The sequence below is a fragment of the Triturus cristatus genome, chromosome 11, assembly GCF_964204655.1.
Source record: "Triturus cristatus chromosome 11, aTriCri1.1, whole genome shotgun sequence".
NCBI lineage: Eukaryota > Metazoa > Chordata > Amphibia > Caudata > Salamandridae > Triturus > Triturus cristatus.
The window spans coordinates 564,541,204-564,560,663 of NC_140594.1; the positions used below are offsets into that span (position 1 = coordinate 564,541,204).

The 19,460-nt window shown below is 44.9% G+C and overlaps 1 protein-coding gene across 3 annotated transcripts in view; it reads left to right on the plus strand.

The window, feature by feature from the left end:
• The window catches only part of ATR (ATR checkpoint kinase), a 434,398-nt gene that overhangs the window by 135,661 nt on the left and 279,277 nt on the right, over positions 1-19,460 (plus strand). For all 3 annotated transcript variants that reach the window (XM_085633621.1, XM_085633618.1, XM_085633619.1), the window contains exons 11-14: positions 10,168-10,358; positions 10,480-10,580; positions 10,900-11,071; positions 17,535-17,705. In XM_085633621.1, coding sequence (XP_085489747.1) covers positions 10,168-10,358; positions 10,480-10,580; positions 10,900-11,071; positions 17,535-17,705 — 635 coding nt within the window. The remainder of the gene's footprint in view (positions 1-10,167; positions 10,359-10,479; positions 10,581-10,899; positions 11,072-17,534; positions 17,706-19,460) is intronic.

Below are 19,460 nucleotides of genomic sequence, written 5' to 3' on the forward strand. Positions count from 1 at the left end.
GGCCTGCAGCTGCTGCGCCAACAGATCCGGGTAGGCCGCATAAAACTCGATGGGCAAGCCATCTGCTCCCGGGGTCTTTCGTCGAGCCATATGCCTAATTGCCACTCGGATTTCGCTCAGCGAGATCGCGCCCCCAAGGCCCTTTCCTGCGTCTGGGTCCAGTCGAGGCAGGCGGGCCGCCAACAGAAAATCAACAAGGCCCTCAGGTTCCCACACCATAGTACTGTCATATAACCCAGTATAATAGCTGGCGAACCGTGTATTAATCCCCACTTGGGAATAGACCGGGGCCCCCCCTTCCTCTACCAGTGTGAGTATAGGGTCACCGCGCGCCGTCGGGTTCGCCAACCACGCCAGAAGAAATCCCACCTTATCCCTTTCCGCATGCGCCCGCACCAGATAAGATCTATGATCGTAACAACGAAGCTGTTCCATGCAGACCGCCACGCGCTCCCGTGCCTCTACAACCCCGGCTACCTCACCGTCCCCTTCCTGATGTGCCCGCTCCGCCTCCCGCAACTGTGCCTCCTCTCCGTCCACTCCTTTTAACAAGGCCCTCCGCACCCCGGCCGTGGATGATATGCAGGCCCCCCGGACTACCGCCTTAAACGCATCCCATTCCGTCGCCCGGCTCGCCGCCGTCCCTGCATTATGCTCAAAATACTGTGTTATACAGTCGCTAATCTCAGCCCGGAACACCGGGTCCTCGAGCAGCAAGGGGTTAAGGCGCCAAGTAGGGATAGCCTGCCTCTGCCTGGACCATTGCAACATCCCCACGCATGGGTTATGGTCAGATATGGTCCTGGCTAAATATTCGCTATGCCGCATCAAAGGTTGAACATCCGGTGAGCACAATATGCCATCCAACCTGACGTGCAACTCATGAGGAGCCGAGTAGAAGGATTAGTCCCTGTCGTGCGGGTGATGGGTACGCCATGTGTCCACCAAGCCCCAAGTATCTTGCCAGGCCCGCCTGCTTTTGGTCACCCGACAAACCACCGACTGAGCAAGGGGCGAATGTGACCTGTCCAACTCAACATCCAACACTGAGTTGAAATCCCCACCTAACACCACCGCCCCCGTCAGATACTCCGCCAGCTGACCTGACAGTCTGGAAAAGAAAGCGGCCTGGTCCACATTGGGGGCATACACACTACACAAAGCTATGTCCTGCCCATCCAGCCGCCCCTGCACTGCCACAAACCTGCCCTCCGGATCCGCCAACGACCTGAGAAGCTGAAAAGGGACTCCCGCCCTCACCCAAATCAGGGCACCCCGGGCAAACTTCGAGAATGTTGTATAATACAGTTGGCCCCGCCAGCGCCTATGCAACGCCTTCCCTTCTTCTCTGTCCAAATGGGTTTCCTGGAGGAATGCCACCTGAACCCCTCTCCGTACTAAGTACGCGTGGACTTTATGCCTCTTCACCATAGAGGTGAGCCCTCTCACATTCCAAGTCATAAATCGCAGTTCAGGGGGGGGTCCCCATCCCATCGTTGTACCAACCACCCCTTGCGGGTCCCCCGAGGCACACTGACAAGCCCCATAATTCGCACAACTACCCAACTCCCCGAACTCCCTCCCCTCCCCAGAACAGGTGCTAAACTGCAGGTACCCATCCAAATACTACCCCCAACAGCAACCAAACTCTCTGGTAGCCACCAGAGTCTCACTTCGTCCGTGAGGTTGAGGTGGCGGCTCAGTGCCAGACGGGCTTGACGATAGTCCTCATCCAAGCATCCTTGCCCAGTCTCAACCGGTCGTTCCCCAGCGCTCCACTCCGTTCAGGCCCCCCCACCCTCCTCTCCAGGCCCCTCACGACCAGCCACAAAGCCCCATCCCAGAGCAGTGCCCCCCCCATCCCCGCATAACCCCGCCAGGCCTCGCTGTCAATGCGCCTCAGCTCCACACTGTCCGTACCCCTCCCGGCCGAGGCCCGATAGCTCTCCAAACCTTCAAGCGTCCAGCAACTCATCAGCAGTCCCAGGGGTAACACCAGGTAACTCCTCCGCCTCCTCTTCAGCGCCCTCAGATTGGGAGTCCCCAGTACCCCTCCGGGAGCCCGATGCCTCGCTGAGCCGGGAGGCCACCGACCCGCAGATCTCAGAGACCGCTTGCAGAGCAGCCCGCCGCTCCAGCATCGTTTGGGAGGCACAAGGCGACCGGACCCTCACCTGCCGCGCTTTGTTGCGTCTGCTACGACGGGGCTTTGCCAGTTCCCCCAACGGTCTCCCTCCATCCGAGTGCGCCGCCGCCCGGGTTCTCGTCGCCTCCAGCCAGCTCCAGGCCGCTGCGGGGTCAGTGAAGAACGATGTCGCTCGTCCCGCAGTGCCTTCTTCACCGCCTGAAAGGAGGAGCGTCTGCGCTGGACCTCCATGGGGTAGTCCGGGTAAATGGAAACCGGGACATTCTGCACCTGGAAGGGGCCCTGCGTCCGAGCCCTCTGTAGAATGATGTCTCGGTCCCTGTAGTGCAGCAGGCGGGCCACCACCAGCCGGGGCGGACGGCCCGGATCCGGGGGCGAGCAGGCACCCTATGAGCCCTCTCCAAAGTGTAGAACCGTGTGAGCCCCTCCGGCACCACCACCTCCTGCAACCAGGTCTCCAAGAAGGCCAGCATGTCACCCCCTTCAATCTTTTCTGGCAGACCCACCACTCGAATGTTATTGCGGCGGTTACGCCCTTCAGCGTCCTCGGCCCTCTTTTCCAGGATCACGACCCTCCGCAGGAGGTCCGCCGTCTGGCCCTCCGTCACCTTCTGGGCCGGGGCCAGCGAATCCAACCTATCCTCCGTGTTCGCGACCCTATTCACGAGCTTCCTGTGATCCGCCCGAAGCAGCCCCAGGTCCGTGGACACTTGGGCAATGTCCGCTTGCAACGCCGACTTCGTGTCCGCTATAGCCTGGAGGATTTGGTCCAGCTGCCGCTGCTGGAGGCCCACCGCCGCGTCCACACTCGGTCCGCCCTCCCGGCCTGCGACAGTGTCCCCCGTTGGGTCCGCCGGGTTCCCTCCCAGCTTGGGACGCGGCTTGCCCATGTTTCTGCGCTTGACACTTGTAGGCCTGCCCTAGGCCTAGTCCACGGGGTAGCTGTCAGCACCCAGGCCCCGTGTGCTCCCCGTCCGCTGCGGGGCTCCTCTCTACCCCGCTTCCGGTCAACTCCTCCACTGGGGCGTACCCGCCGTCCTTCTCGGGGCACCACGATGTTCCAAGCCCCCACCGCACAGCCGCGGTCGCGAACTCCGCCGGATCCTAGGCCCGCATCCCGGGCCAGAGGATTCTGCGCCTCAATGTCTCTCGCAGGGCCAGTCGCTTCTCCCGTGGCCCCGCCCGCCTACCAGCCGCGCAGGGTCCGCTGTCCGCTGTCTCCGCTCCTGCGCTAGAGGGCCGCGCCGCCGCCGCAGGCCCAGCCCCTCTCTCTTGCGCGCCGCTCCACCACTGCGCGGTCCTCGGTGGCAGCGCCGGTCAGAGGACTGCAACTTCGGGCCTCCCGCCGGGGGCGCCCACCTCCTCTCTCCGCCGTCCACCAGCGGGTGACCGGCACTTCCTGTTGTGCCCGCCGGGTTCCCCGCACTTCCGGTCGGCCACCAACGCCGGCAGCCACCCGCCTCCACCGCGTTTACAGTCGCGGCGCCCGCCCTCGGCGCCGCGAACCTGGCGATCGGTCCGCTCCAGGGGCACTGACCAGGCGAAGGAAGCCCTCCAGGAGCTCCGGAGCGCCGGGGGCCCCACGCTACACAGGATTTTAGCTGGGCGGGATGCGGAGCTCTTCGCTCACGCGTCCATGCCCGTCGGCTGCTAAGCCACGCCCTAGGTTTGCTCTTCTTAAGTGCCTATTCATCCATAAACAGCTGGGAGAAGCAAAGCTCACTCAGAACTCAAACTGTTGCTGGCCAAAAATAGCAGCATGGATAATACTGTGTCTCGGATAATAAGAGTGAATTTTATTAAAATTACAAATTAGCCTTTGAAGTCCAATAATGTTAAATATTATTCAAAATATGTTCTTGTTTTGAATAAAAATGTACTTGACTCTAAGCTACAACGGGTGATTTGTGTGACACCCAAAGATGAACTTATTGTACTCCTACTCAGGAAAGAGGATGTGACATGGGGAACAATGACGGTCATGTCAAAATATCATTTAAGCAATATCATTTAAGCAATAAGCATTTAAGCAATAAGCATTAAGCAATAAGACCTGGCTGTTCGAGCAGTAGCGGCTCCCCCCCCCCCCCCCCCCCCAGCGCCTTGAGACCCTACGGGTATGTAGCGCGCTTTATAAGTGTCACTGATTGATTGATTGATTGATTAAGCTAGGATGTCGAAAGTAAAAAACTCCTTGCAGTGATTATTGATGATAGAATCCAACATTTCTAAATTACCTAATGAAGGAGTATGAGGCATGAACAAAAAAAAGGAAATCAATTACTGATCTATTCTATAATGTGAAGTAAATTTAACTTAATGGAATTTCATGAGATGCAACTGATATATGCACAAAAAATTACGTCTTAACTCTCCAAAAAATAATCGAAGGAAGTATCTGGTTATATAATAAAATTGCCCAAACTAGCATGGGGCTGTTTTCAAAGTGCAGAAGCCACTGGTCTGAAGAGCTTGATTCTGAAATTAGAATTTAAGAATGGGGTATATACCAATCATCTAGCCCAAAGTTTTAGATAAACAAGCCTATTACAGTGATGCATCAAACAACTGCTACAGACTTCATTGGATGGCATCAAAAATGAGACCACTAAATCTTTTTAAAACAGACTTGTAAAACAAAAATTGTATTTTAATTGCCAGAGCATCACCAAACATAATGCCTTTTCCCAATACTGAGATCAAATGTGATTGATTTCCAGGTTCTTTAACTAAAAAGTGTGATTTTACAGAGTTGTGATGTGGTCACAATCATAATGAAGCCTGCTTACGGATATGGAAGTATACAGGAGACCAGGAATGCCGGGTTTGGACTCAACCAAATATTTTTTAATTTTTTAAAATAAATTAAGTGAGGCAGTACCTGATGAAATAAAGAAATACGCCTCCTGTGACTGTACCATAAGCTTCCTGGTACACTTTACTAGTGGCCAATTATAATGGCTGTCGTAAAACACTCTCCAGGTTCTTTAATTACGTGGTAGAAATGTTTACAATGCTGCAGTTTCAGGTTGGTAATTTGGGTAGATAAGTTAGCACTTACACTTAATAGGGTGTTTGAAAGGTCTCCCTACCCTAATCTTCGAGTTTGATAAGTTATAATCCAATATCCAGTTGCTATTTAAGTTCTATTTGAATTTGCATTTGCACAGTTATGCATTGATACAGAAAAAACGTTCTTTTGTACATGATCTAGATGTGTAATACATTAACATTTTTAATTTGCGTTGACCAATGTAAGCGTTTGATGGAGTGGTGGAAATATAAGAAAAGGGACCCAAAAATATTCATCTCCTCTACTGTCCTCACTGTATTCTTATAATCTGTTAATGTCTCTTCTTGCTATACTATTTTGAATCTTGCTACGTTTTAAGTCTCCAGACCAAATAGTAGATCAGTTCCCTACCCAGAAGTGTCATTTTGTTATGTGTTTTTAGATCATTCAAAAACATACTTTATAACAAGTTTTAGCCTAGACCTCCCATTAACTAACTTTGTTTTCATTTGAGAATCAGAGCCCCAACTTTTGCAGAAAAGTTCTACGAGTATGAGGGTCAGATTCATGTACGAAGCACATCTTTTTCCCTGATTGGTGAATAGAGACATATTCTGGTTAGAAAAGTTTTGCAAAGGCAGTTCAGTTCAGTTCAAAACAAGTTTACTTAGAACAATAGTCCTTAAACATTTTTAAAACTTACAATAGTCCTTAAACATTTTTAAAACTTACATTCATACAAAAACTTTAAATCACAATTCTTAAAAACATCATAATATTTCATGTAATACACTCAATTGTCCTATCCACAGTTGATATACACAGAGCACCTAAAACTATAAAACAGCCTTTCAATTACATTCACATTTGAGAAATATCCAAAGTACTCATTTCAAATAAAAGGTTTACTACCTGAACCCTATTTTTGATATCATACTTTTTAAAAATCGGGCGTAAAAACTCTTTCCGTATATCTACAACCTTCTGACAGTCAAATAATATATAAAATGTCACAAGTTGTTCCCTAGGTGCAGACACAGTTTCCCTTACTATCAATCATGGATCTTTTTACCCCATTATTAACATAACCGGGGTTAACCCCAATTCTTAGCCTTAGTAATTCCCTTCTTAACCAACGGCAGGGCAACCTATCAATATAAGGGAAATGTAGTTCGTTTTGCCACGCAGTGGCCATAAAGCGTACAGAACTTTTCTGCAGGGGGTAATCTTGGTGCTGTGCTCGAGAGATTTCTTTTCCCAGGGCCCTGAGTTTTCTCTTATCTACCTCAATTTGATGAGTCTGAGGACACAGCTTAACCCTCAACATGCAACACGCTTTACTAATGGTAGTTTTTATGCCTTTTGCCCATGTTAGCTCACTCTTTAAAATCTCGTTTCTGCACCATTGCAAAATCTTGAAATCTTCTGCCATTCCCTGGCGCTGCCAGAATCGTAATAGGGCCATGCAAGCTGTTATACTCCATGAGGTAATTCCCAACTCCATTCTCACCGCCTGAACCATTAAAGATTTAGCAATGAGAATAGGTTTTTCAGGGTTTTTCCCTCCTCAACATCCCACCCGTTTTTGCCACTCAAATATAACAATTCAGCACCATATAAAAATTGTGGTGGTACCATTGCTGCGTAGGCTTTTAGGTCCGCCCTATCGGACATTTCACCATATTTACCATTGAATTTTTTCAATCCATTAACCGATGCTGATGCCGATGCCCTGAGCTATAAAGCGTCAAGGTGGGTGTGCCAAAGCAGACTTTTCTCGAACCACATCCCCAGGTACCTATATTCTGCTACCTTTTCCAACTTCTCAGAACCCAGGAACCATGTAAACCCTATTTTCAAGTCTTTTTGCACCACAATATTCATTGAACCTATTTAGCTTTCTGTGTTGGCCGATCTCTGTTTGATCAATTATAACAAGATTGTCCGCATATAATACACATGAAATGTGTTTCCCATCTAACTTCGGACTTACCCCCCTTCATTACCTAGAATTAGGGGTAAATCTGCAATACATATGGAGAAAAGTAAGGGGGCCAATACACACCCCTTCCTCAACCCATTGCCAATCTGTATTTTCTGAGATAGACTCCCCTCTACATCTAGATCATCTGGGCCCAGTTATTGGAATGAAGTGCTTGGATCAGCCCTAGCAAATCCCTTGGAATGTTATACCCAATCAACGTCTCCCACAGCAGCTCCCGGTCCACTAGATTGAATTTTGCGCGGAAGTCCAGAAAGCAGCAGGACAACCCTCCCCTCTATCAACTTCCACGCGATAGATCAGAGCGCAAAACAGTGGTCAATCGTCAAGTGTCCCTCTTTAAACCCCCCCTGTTCCGGGGGCACAAATCGCTTAGCTTCTACCCAATTCTTAAACCTTTCCAGAATTAATTTGGCGAAAACATTTTCGTCTATATCGAGCAGGTTTATTAATCTGTAGTTCTTAGGGGCTTTTAAGACACCTTTTTTATGGATTGGTCTTATTATTGCTCCTTTCCAGTTACCTAGTATAATGCCTGTATTAAGGATACTCTGATACATTTTTGCAAAGAACTCAGCCCAGCACTCCGGCCTTGATTTTATAATCACTGCAGGCAAGTTGTCAGGGCCTGCGGCACGGGTAAGGTTTAGGCTAGATATAACTTTTCTAATATAACTAGGTGTAAAATACTCCTTTATTTCCTCCCTCACTCCTGGCCAAGGTATTCTACTCACTCTCTGTGCCAAAGGCCACTTTCCATAGATTTCACCCAGATAATACACCCACTCATCTTTCGGAACAACACAAAGTAGAGACCCTAATGTTTTACCAGAACCTTCTTGGACCAATTTCCAAAATCCTTTCACATTTTTAGACTCTATCGCAGCTAGCAAACGTGCCCAACAACTATCTTTGTAAGTTATTTTTTTATTCCTAATAATTGTTTGATGTTTTCTCCTTAATTTCAGGAGAGTGCGGGACATTTCAGCATTAAACCTTACTCTTATTCTTCTTTCTCTTTGCCTAATACTTGCTTTTACTTTTCGACATTAATCGTCAAACCAGGGTTATTCTTTACTATGGGTTCTATTTTTACTTTCTACCCCATGTTTGTCACCAGTTGTCTTACTGTGTTTTCAAACCAGACATTGCCCTTGTTAGTCTGAATGTTTTCTAGTGGAAGGGTCTGCTGTACCGCAATTAATTTTTCAATAAATTCCTCCGATATGCGGGTTGTAAGCCGCCTTGGGTAGTCCACATGTACCTAAAGAGCTATATCTCTTTGTTTACCCCTTGTACCATATGATTCTAACTTAAGAGGGTAGTGATCACTACCTTCCACACTTACCACCTCAAATGCACTTAATTAAATCTAAATTCCAGGCATATATGAACACATAATCAATGGGACAAGGTTGCTGGCCAATCATAAATGTGCGCTTTGCATTCTTCCATTCACACATACCAAACCCATAGAGCCCAGTAGTTGACCTAAAGCCATATCTTGGGCCAAAATAACCCCCCTAGGGAATATGGCCTCCTCTTTATTATAGGAGATCAACAATTCCTCACACTATGGATATATCCTACGGGGATCTAGTTTATGGTTAAAATCACCCAACACAATGATAGCATCTTTCAGGTAGTTGTCGGATACAGTCATCAAATCTTCTTTTAAATTTCCCATTTCCACCTTATATTCATCCTCCTTCCCCTTCTGTATGTATACGTTAACAACGACTATACCTTCATAGCGTGGGGGAGGGGCCAACAACAACATTCTACACTCTAATGCCCGTTTACATTTTAATTAAAAAAATTCCACCCTCCTGTCAATTTGTGTGGAAATCGATGTCAATTGACCCCCAGAAGGTCTTCCAAGGGGTTGCTTCTTTGCTACTTTTGACTGGTGGGCAAACCCTTTGATTACGGGGGTTTCGTCGCCAGCCATGTCTCCTGTAAGCACACAATATCGTTACACTCAATAATCTTTTTTAAACTTTCCTGGTTCAATATCCTCTTATAACCATTTATATTCCTGGATGATATAGACAGGCTGTGTGACGACCCATGCTCCTAGTCGTTCTCACTCAAGCACCCTTCTTCCTCGTAATCTAAAGATACTAAGGCTCTGTATCTATTTCCATATGCATATGGCCATGTCTGAACTGGGGTGGCAGAGTGGGCTAAAGAACGGTGATGGATCAAACCCAGATCTGTTGACTGGGTGTGAGTGTTTGATTGGTTCTGATGCTACGTCCATCACCACCCCCTTTTGTACCGCTTTGTTTGCCATAAGTTGTCAGGGTATGCTCAGACGTGAGTCCCTTGCTCACTTTGCCACTGGATTCAAGCAAGCCTGGCTGAAGACGGCTGAAATGCCAGAAACCGGTCCTAGGAAGCTAGTTTCCGGTCCAGGGAAGACATGGCTTGGCAGTTCGGGCTGGACTGTTCCCATGAGGCACAGGGTCAGACTGATTTGCATATGGCCATGTCTGAACTGGGGTGGCAGAGTGGGCTAAAGAACGGTGATGGATCAAACCCAGATCTGTTGACTGGGTGTGAGTGTTTAATTGGTTCTGATGCTACGTCCATCACCACCCCCTTTTGTACCGCTGTATCTATTTCCAGTTAATGTAACTTCCTTGCCTCTCACTATCTCACTACCTCTTATTGTAATTTCGAGTTCTTCCTTGCAGGAAGGCACTTGTTTCAAGGAACAAGCACTCTGAGGCAGCTATAAGTTGGTATCTAGCACTTTACACAAACCTCAAATAAATTAAACTAAATATGAGTGCCAGCAACATTTCTACCGACCATCTATCTGTGTGCAGTTGGTCTCCTTTTTGGAATCCATTAAACTGCATGGAAATGCCTGCTTCGCCTCCCTCATTGATAGCTGGTCAAAAAAAGCAGCATCTATGAGATAAGGTCATGCTTTGATTTCTGATTACTCTAGCATACATTGATTTGCTAAGCTTTTTTATTATCTGTTTCCATCCACAGCATTTATTGCAAACATACCACAACTCTGTAGACATCTTGATTTTAGTTCTGAAGAACTGAACGTGAAGGAGGTCATCAGAGCACTACTGAACTTGATGGAAGACCCAGACAAGGACGTGCGCATGGCCTTCAGTGACAACATCAAGCATATTTTGGAATCCACAGACTCCGAGGAGGGTTTCATAAAAGAGGTAAACTCTGTCCTTCCTTAAATGCTTTTTTAGAATTACGGCTTTAGCTCGATGACCATGTTTTTCTTTTTTTCTTTAGGCCAATGGCTTAAATCCTGTTCTACTATGTTTTGTGTTTCAGTTTTTAGTCTTGAGAATAAAAGAAGCATATACCAATGCTAAAATATCCAGAAACAATGAGCTGAAGGACACCTTGATTTTGACAACAGGGGATATTGGAAGGTACTCTTGGATATATTCTGTTTTGTTACTGTGACTTCATGCGTTATCGTTTGTTTTTCAGCAATGGCACAATTGTAGTAAGAACAAACCTAATTGAACTGGAATCTTTTTCTTGAGCGAAAAGATCTTTGTGTATCAAACGAGAAGCTCTTTGCTAATGGATTCTGCGTTGGTTGATCCAAATTCCAATTTGATGTTATCGCTTCTAAAAACTATAATTACACACATTAACATTGAATTGCTGTGTTCTTTTTCTGACAATGTCAAGCAATGGAGAGTGATGGATTCTGTAATTTTACTTTTAATTTTTCCCTTGAAGGGCAGCAAAAGGAGAACTGGTACCATTTGCTCTCTTGCACTTACTACATTGCCTGCTGTCTAAGTTACCTTCTGTTGCTGGAGCAGCTTATACCGAAATCAGGTCACTGGCTGTAGCTAGATCCATAAAACTGCAAGCCTTCTTCAGCCAGTACAAGAAACCAATCTGCCAGGTGAGAGACGTTCATGTTGTAGCTAAGCTAAGTGCCCTGAAGCAGGAATAATTTGTGTTGCATTGAAGATGGGAGAACAGGAGCTGTCAGCAGCTACTGAATTCTCAGCAGGCAGTCGTCTGCTCTAGCAGAGACCACTGTGTGAAATCGCTTTAGTAATTTGAGGAGCACAGACTGAACAGCTGCCTACTTCCACACGTTAGCTGGAGATTTCTTCTTGCATTTTTTGGTAAATCTTCCACAATGCTTTAATTTTAGATTTCCAATGACCCAACTCCTTGCTAGGTCTTTTGAAGCTAAACTAACCATACATGTCTATAAATCTTTCTATATAAACAACATTTCTGTGAATCATTAGAAATATTTTCAATCATATATGTTAAACTTAGAATTACAATGACGTTAGCCAAGTTTGGCAGTATGTCAGGGGGTCCAGTGAGATCAGCTGGTTCATTTGTTTTTTCTAGGATGTAGTACTGCTTTCGAAGTTCAAAGTGTCGGATTTTGCAGTTGTGAAAATACAACTTGTTATTTCTTGTAGGAGAAAATCTAGTGTCTTCCAGAAACAATTGCCGTGGTAGGCTGTCATGGCAGCTACACTGTTAACTATTTATGAAAAGTAGCCATTCTTGGGAATTAATGGAGAGGGCCCTTTGATTTCCTCTAGTGAGGAGTAATTAGTTAGGCAGCTTTGGTGGTGAAAATGTATTTCTTTTTTTCAGATAGCATTCCCTGTATGGAAACAATAGAGGCATTTCATTATAAAGAAGACTGATATTTAATAGTATTCAAGCCTGACAGTAGCTCAGTATTCTGCCTAGGAGCAAATTCATTTTAAACAGAGAAATTCTGCTATGCTAGTGGAGACTGTACATGGGGCCAGATGTACAAAGCATTTTAACAATGACAAATGCTCTGATTTCACGTTTATAACTATTAAACTGCTTTGTTGTATGTTCTAATCCCATGTTAGGGGTCAGAAAAGTTTCCTGACTCCTAAAATGGGATTCCGAATGGATATCGATTCAGTATCTTGAAGAAATGTCCTAATACCAAATCGGTATCCTATGTATCAATGTTGGATCCCTGAAATCTGGTTGCAAATCAATGCCATTTTTACTGATCCCCCAAGTTGTGGTGGAAATCTATTCATGAAAGGAAAGTTGAGGTGAAACGTTTGTTGGTGAGTAGGCAATGGCTAACGCTCATACAAAAAAGGAAACCTTTCTATTCAAAGGCAACCAATTTTACTTTAACGAAAGGATTGCATTATTTTTTTTTTAAACTTTATTGAAAGGCAGTCACAGACATCATGGTCTGCTGACCCCAGAAGGCCACCATCCTTGTGATTGCCTCCAGTCGAAGAGAGTCTCAAGTTGCGACCTATCACATGTATATTAATAAAATAGGTCTGATTGCGACCCACTGCTAATCTGAATTTTCCGAACCAACCTATTTTTACCTAGGTCAGTTCAAACAATTAATTACTGGTCGCAAAAATATTGGTAATAAATTGCAACCAGTATTTTGCGAGCAGTAAATAGTACATCTGTGTGGAGGAGTGTGGCTCAATGGTTAGAGCGGCAGACCCTGAAGCAGAGTTCTGGCCAGGGACCAGGGTTCGATTCCCGCCTCGGCGGGGCTCGGGCTCAATTTCCTCGGACCTGTCTATTCTCGCCTCGGTGCCTATTCTAATCACGGGCCCCACGCTGCAACTCTGGGCAATAGCTTGCTTAGCCTCCACACCGGCCCCAACAGCGCTAAGGATGCCTGGCTTCACCCTGGGGGTGCCCAGGAGTGGACACTTCACAGGGAAAGCCAGGAGGGGTTCCACAGCGGTATGAGTATCAGCGCCAGGAAACCGCAAAGGCGACACAGCAAGGTGGCCGTCTGGTGACAGTGCGCTCTATAAGTACCTTGACATTTACATTTACATTTTACATTTACATCTGGCTCATATTATCTTTTGTATAGGGCAGTGTTTCCCAAACTGTGGGTTGCAAGCCAATTTGGTGGGTTGCAATATTTAAAGATGCCTTTAAGTTCTGTATTTCTCTTGTCACATTTGCTGCACTTCAGATATTTTAACTTGATAATTGATGTTTACAAACTCCTCTCACTTTGCAGTTAGACAAAGAAAATGTTTAGAGAATAATGTGACAATCTTGGTAGAGCTAAAGGAGTGTGAAAGTAAAAGGTTGTAGGATGTAATTTTTTTAATGCACAGGAAAATGTAAATACCTGTAAATGAACGGTACACATTCAGCTGTTAGAAAAGCAAACATGAAGCACATTTGTTTGTGATTCTCAAGTGTGCTGGAAACAGAGATTTTATTAGCATCAAAATAAAAGAAGATACTTTACTCTGTGATGCACACATGATAAATATTTACTTAACCTCTTCAATGCCCATGACGAGCTGGTCTCGTCATGGGCCGCGGTTGCGCTGTGCCCATGACGAGACCAGCTCGTCATAAACCCCGCCCGCTAATGAAACGGCCGGCACAGGGCGGGGAAAGGGGCGGGCACTGAAGGGGTTAAACACAATTAGCACATATTATCCTTTGTGTGCGATATTGTTTTAACAGTAAAACGTGTAAGTCTGTAAATGTAGTGGCCAAATCAATGAAATATTAACTGTCTGTAAATGACTGCGCTACCACACGATGATTGAGTTACATTAAACAATCGACCACCTTATTTCCATTGAAGCTAGATGGCTTGCAAAAGTTTGTTGATCTAAAAATTGGGTTGTGATTGTAAAACGTTTGGGAAGCTCTGTTATAGGGGGATTAAAGACACTGTGTCCAGTTCCAAACTTTACACCTACAAGTCTTTGTTTACAGATGTGTTTGTCCAAGTAATTAATCAGAAGCAAAACAAGTCTTCAGATATCTCAGGAAACTTCAGTACTGGAAACTGTGTCCGTAATGAGGGAGACGGTCACCCTACCTTTGAAAATAAAAATTAAAAAATACATTGATTCCCTTTAAAAGATTTTTCTTTCATCTCTTTAGAAAACATAAGTTAGTTTAAACAGATTATACTGGAGGTTTCTCCATAAGAGCAACACTTTCCATCATTCTTTCCATTCATCTCTTCTCCAAGAAACAGAGGCTTTAATTAATGAAGCAGTGAAATACCGTTGTGGATTCTAGACCGCCTGCTATGGTGGAAGGTCCTTTTTCAGGACTAAGACATAAACTAAACCTGCAAATTATTAATTAAAAAAAAGCTTTCATTGTTTGAAACTGAGATTGGTCATGCATAACCAATTTTCAGGATGCGTCCTTTTACATTTCAGTGAATCCTGTGACGAGGTGATTCCTACGGTTTTCAAAAAGGGTAATCGTTCTGAATTTAAGTTTTGCCTTTCGGTTCATTTTCCACCCACAGTTATTCTGAAGGTTCATGGCATCAGTAGAGGATAGGTAGTTGTTTTCTTGCCAAGATGATTAGTTCATCAAAGCAGAGTTCTTTAAATCAGCATATGTAAACTAGAAGGATTTTTCTCTACTAGATCAATTGAGAAATTTTGTGAAATGGGAAACCGTTTTTCCAACCCTAAGAATTAGAAGCGGTCATTAATATTGAAGCAGCCGGTTTCTTTCCTTGACAATTTTTTCCTAGCAGGTTCTTTTGGTGAGGACAGTGAAGCCACTTTCCAGCAGCATGTCCTACGTCATTTTCTGGTACTGCATACGCAAAGGCCCTTGAGAATGAGTAGATCTGTGAAAGTATACCTGAGCCCACTTTAACAAAAGTGTGTTTTTTTTTTTTGGTTTTTTTTTTACAAAGACAGTATTACCTGTTCCGTTATGGACGCAATGGAAAAAGATCTTCCTTTTTAGGTGACTCTTTCAGAGATGAAGGTGGTATGACCTATTTCTCTGTTGGGGCGGTGGGGCCACTTGGGATATCTCACAGTTCAAGGTTGGTGGGCATTTATGAAGCATTGTCTTGGCATCTGTGTGTTCGAGCTCAATGCAGTACGTCTTGCACTGAAAACAAATTCTACTAATGGCGAGTAACAGATCAATACTGATTGGGACAAACAGTAAAACAGCAGTGTACTACCCAAGGAAGCAGTGTGGTACAATGCAGAAAACACTTTTTGAAGAATTGGATTTATTTTTGAGTTTTGGTTGTACAATGAGCTTAGAGCTGATGCAGCCATATCCACCATGCTACCGAACAAAACATGTTTTCTAAGTTTAAAAAATCTTCTAACACGTGGGAGAACAGCTTGTAAATGCCACTAGGCAGTGAACATCAGCCTTGAGTCCTTTGGTCTTGCAAAATGATGGAGGATCTAGGAGGGGATCCACAAAGCTGTGTTTTTTTTTTTTTTAAATTTGTTTTTATTTTATGAAGTAACAGCAATACAACACAGCAGTCATACAGGCAGTTGTTCATAAGGCTGAGCAGTACATCAGCCACCAACAGAGACAAATTTGCAGGCAACAGTTTCGCCACAATACCCATCTTCGATACCCACCACTTCGCACCTATACCTCCAGGCCCTCCCGCGTCAGTCTGAGTCCGAGGCATCGTCTTCTGAATCTGAGGGCGGGTCACAGATGCCCCCTCTGTAGGCATTCCACGCCCCCCATACTTTACTCCATTTGCGCGGGCAGCCCCGCCTAACAAAGGCTGATCGCTCAGCAAACATGGCCTCATCCATGTCCGCCCCCCATGCTGTGAGCCTCGGCAATTCTCCCGTCCCCCATTTTTGAGCTATGTTGCGCTTGGCTATCATCATTCCCAGCGTGGCCCAGCTCTGTGCCGGGCGCGAGAGGTCGTTAGGTTCCCATATGTTCAACAGGCAGCGTCTAGGTTCTGGTACCAGCGAGACTCCCCCTGACTGTGACAGCGTGCGCATCACCCAAAGCTGTGTTTTTGATTGAATTTTACCAATGCCAATACCAAAAAGTAAGATCAACAAATTGTTGCTTACAGGGCACAGAAAAGGTAATACACTGCTTAAAGTATTCATAAACAGTACATGAACATATTGTTGTCTTGCATTAGTGTGAATTTCCTCTATTGCACCCTTTTTCAGATAAAGGTACTAAAGCGTGCTTTGAGGCTTGTTAATTTTCTATCTGAAACTCCTTCTGTGAATACTTCAAGGGTGCCCTGGGGTGAAGATGATTCAAATATTAGTACTGTGAGGAAAAGAAGAATGCTTTTGTTTCAGAAAAATTACACCACCATTAATAAGACAGACTGCAATGTTGGTATATCTAAGGATTATGTGTCGACTGTGGCTAATGTGTGAGCTCGTGAATGCTGCTTTAGAGTAGGGGGGCAATCTAGTGGTCAGGTGTTTGATTAATCACTAGTTATAACCCTGTTGTGATTGCGAATTGTAATTATGTCACAACTGTGGAGAATTTAAAGTGAACAATCATTGACATACCTAAGAGGTAGGGGTTACCTGCTTGCACATGCAGCATTAGTATGTTCAAGGGCAAACATACAAGAGGGACCCTAGAACGGGCAGTGTAGGCTATAGCTGTAAAGTAGTTCCTCATGATTTTCAGTGCAAGCACTGGAATGAAGGTGGAAGGATGCATCCAGTAGCTTTAGGTGAAAGATGAATACTCCACTGGGCAAAGTGAAGACATGATTGACAGTCTCCAGCCAATCATTGATAGAAGCTGGTTGAAGAAAACTAGTGCTTAAAAGGGGTGGGCCCAAAGCTCACGCTATCTATACCGTAAGCAATAGAGATGTTTGACCGTTCTGCTGTCACATTTGAGACTTAAAAATTGAACACTGGCTTGAGTTCCTGCTTTCCTTAATACGCTGAATTTGACTACTCAAAATGGTTACGTTTTTGTGTTATTTCATGATTATGCCAATTATCCTTACTGAAGTATTCTCTACCTGTACAGAAAGGTGAAGGGGGGGGGGATTTGCTTGGCTTTGATTTTAAAGAAATTTCTAGTGGCCCAATAACATTATGCACCCCTTTGATGCTAGAGCAACCACTTACTCAATTTGAAACGACCTCTAGATGCAGTCAAGTTGGAAAAACAGATATGTTATAAAAATAAGGGATTAATAATTAAAGAAAGGTTTCACAAGCACTAAGGGCACAGCTATGAACTTAGAATTCACATAGGCCCTTAAAACTTCACCATCTCTACCAAATGTGGAGTTCTTGCTTAACTGTAGACAAGTGCAAATATGTCTCTTGTATTTGGGCCAGTGCAAGCACTTAACGTACATACTGAAGAATTCGACAGGTTTATGGTATTCATTTATCAAAGTAGAGCCACTGCTTCAGATCATATTCAGTATACCCACCCACAACATTATTATTCAAATGCTTGCAAAATGCTGTGTTTCATAGTTAAGACCGTTGTGCCAGCTTCAGGAATAATCAAATGTCTTTGCTAGCATGCATGTTTCCTTCTAGTAGTAGCCTAAAGTAAAGTGATGTTTACCTTTCCAGTTTCTAGTGGAATCGCTGCACTCCAGTCAGAGGGCTGCGCTTTCCAGCACCCCAGGGCAGAGCAACGAGACACAGAAGCAAGAAGTGGCTCATCGAAGAGAGGTGGCTCTTGACATCTTATCTGAGATTGCCAGTGTATTTGATTTCCCAGATCTTAATCGTTTTTTAACGGTAAGTTGGTAACTGCCACATAGCACTTGAGTGTGGTCAGCATAGGCATCACCTTGGTACCTTCTGTATGTTGCTTTATGACTGCCTCTGACGTCCTGGCAGAGCCTTGAGATTGCTAAGGTTAGGGCCTTCTCTTTCTGTGGTAGGAATACTTTGTCTTGGTAGTCAACAGTTATGCTAGGCTGATGTTTGAATCTTTTTATTAATACCTGTGTAGTTTGTGATATCTATATTGAACAAGGCCCTCATATTTTCATTAGTCTTGCTGGAAGGAACATCTGTACATAGGATACAAGTGGCTTCTGGGAAGACCTTATATAATTTTAAAGTGTTCTTGAAGCCATGGCTTTGTACTATTTCCTTCCTCCTGTCGTCACAAAGCAACTTTAAAATTCACTGCAGAAGTAAGTTCTCAAGAAGTGAGGTTTGCACTGACCTGGCTCACGGACGATAAAGCTAGATGGATGATAGGACCCGCGCCTGACAAATGTTTGACTGCAGAAAGAGTAACCTGGCGCCAAGAGCACTGGGTCAAAAATCCCCTATATTTGAGAAGGATTATAAATAAACAAGTAGTATTAGGGTATGATTTTCTTTTGCCTTTTGGCATGTACAGAAACGGAGCAGGGACAGTATTCAACTTGATTGATTGATTGATTGATGTACTTATAGAGCGCAGCTATCACCCTAAGGGCATCTTGGCGCTTGCATTGGGAACCCGTCCTGGTTTTTCCCTGTAAGATAACCCATACTGGGCATCCCCAAGGTGAAAGCCAGGCATCCCGCCGCGGGGGGCCGTTGTGGAGATTAAGCAGGCTTGTTGCCCAGAGCTGCATAGTTGACCTGATGAAGGCCTGAGACCCCTGGAGAGATTGCATAGTTGGGCCAAAATATTTTGGCATGACAGTAAGAAGGATACATGAGACCTAATCTCTCACTCCTCATCCAAACGATTTTTTAACCCTGCCCTGTGTACCTTCCAAATTAAGGAGAATCCCTTGGGTTTACACATAGGTAGTTTTAACAAAACTCTGGATCCTACGCATAACCAACATCATTTACACTGATCTCCCCCTACCATGGAGGTTGAGACTGCCGTAAGGGCTCTCTTATCAAGGTGGGACAGATAAGCTGATGAAGAAGCATAACTGTGATATTGTTGCCTTCAAACACAAACACTGCAGCTCTTCTCGAATACACAAAGTCTCCTTATTGCTATTGTATATTAGGTGTGTGAGCTGCACGTTCTATGCCTGCAGTAATAAAGTAGACACTCAAACTAAGCTGTTTTTGCTCTCACATCATTGTTGCACATTGTATTTTATTTAATGCTGTTATATAAAGCTATGCATGACCACATAGTTGTAAAAAGATGTATTAAACTGTAGAAGAAAGGCTTCCTGAATCCATGTCAGCAGGACCATGTCACACAGGGTATTTCATATTTAAAGGCAAGAGCTTTACTTCTTTTCAGTTAAAAATAAGACACAGAGCCCCTAACCACCTCAAGCTACGAAGGTCCCTCCATGCAACAACCCAGACAGCTCTTCATTTCAGACAAAGCCATGTACTATACCAGCATCATCAATGAAACTGCCTATAGAAGAAGACTCTTCAAATCAGTCAAGTACCGCATCAAATCAGTTTCAGCCTCCTCTCCCATGCTACATAGACAAGTGCAATGCCATTAACCACTTCTTCAGTGAAAAAAACATACAATCTGACAGTATGTTGAAAACACTAAACCCGCTTCTC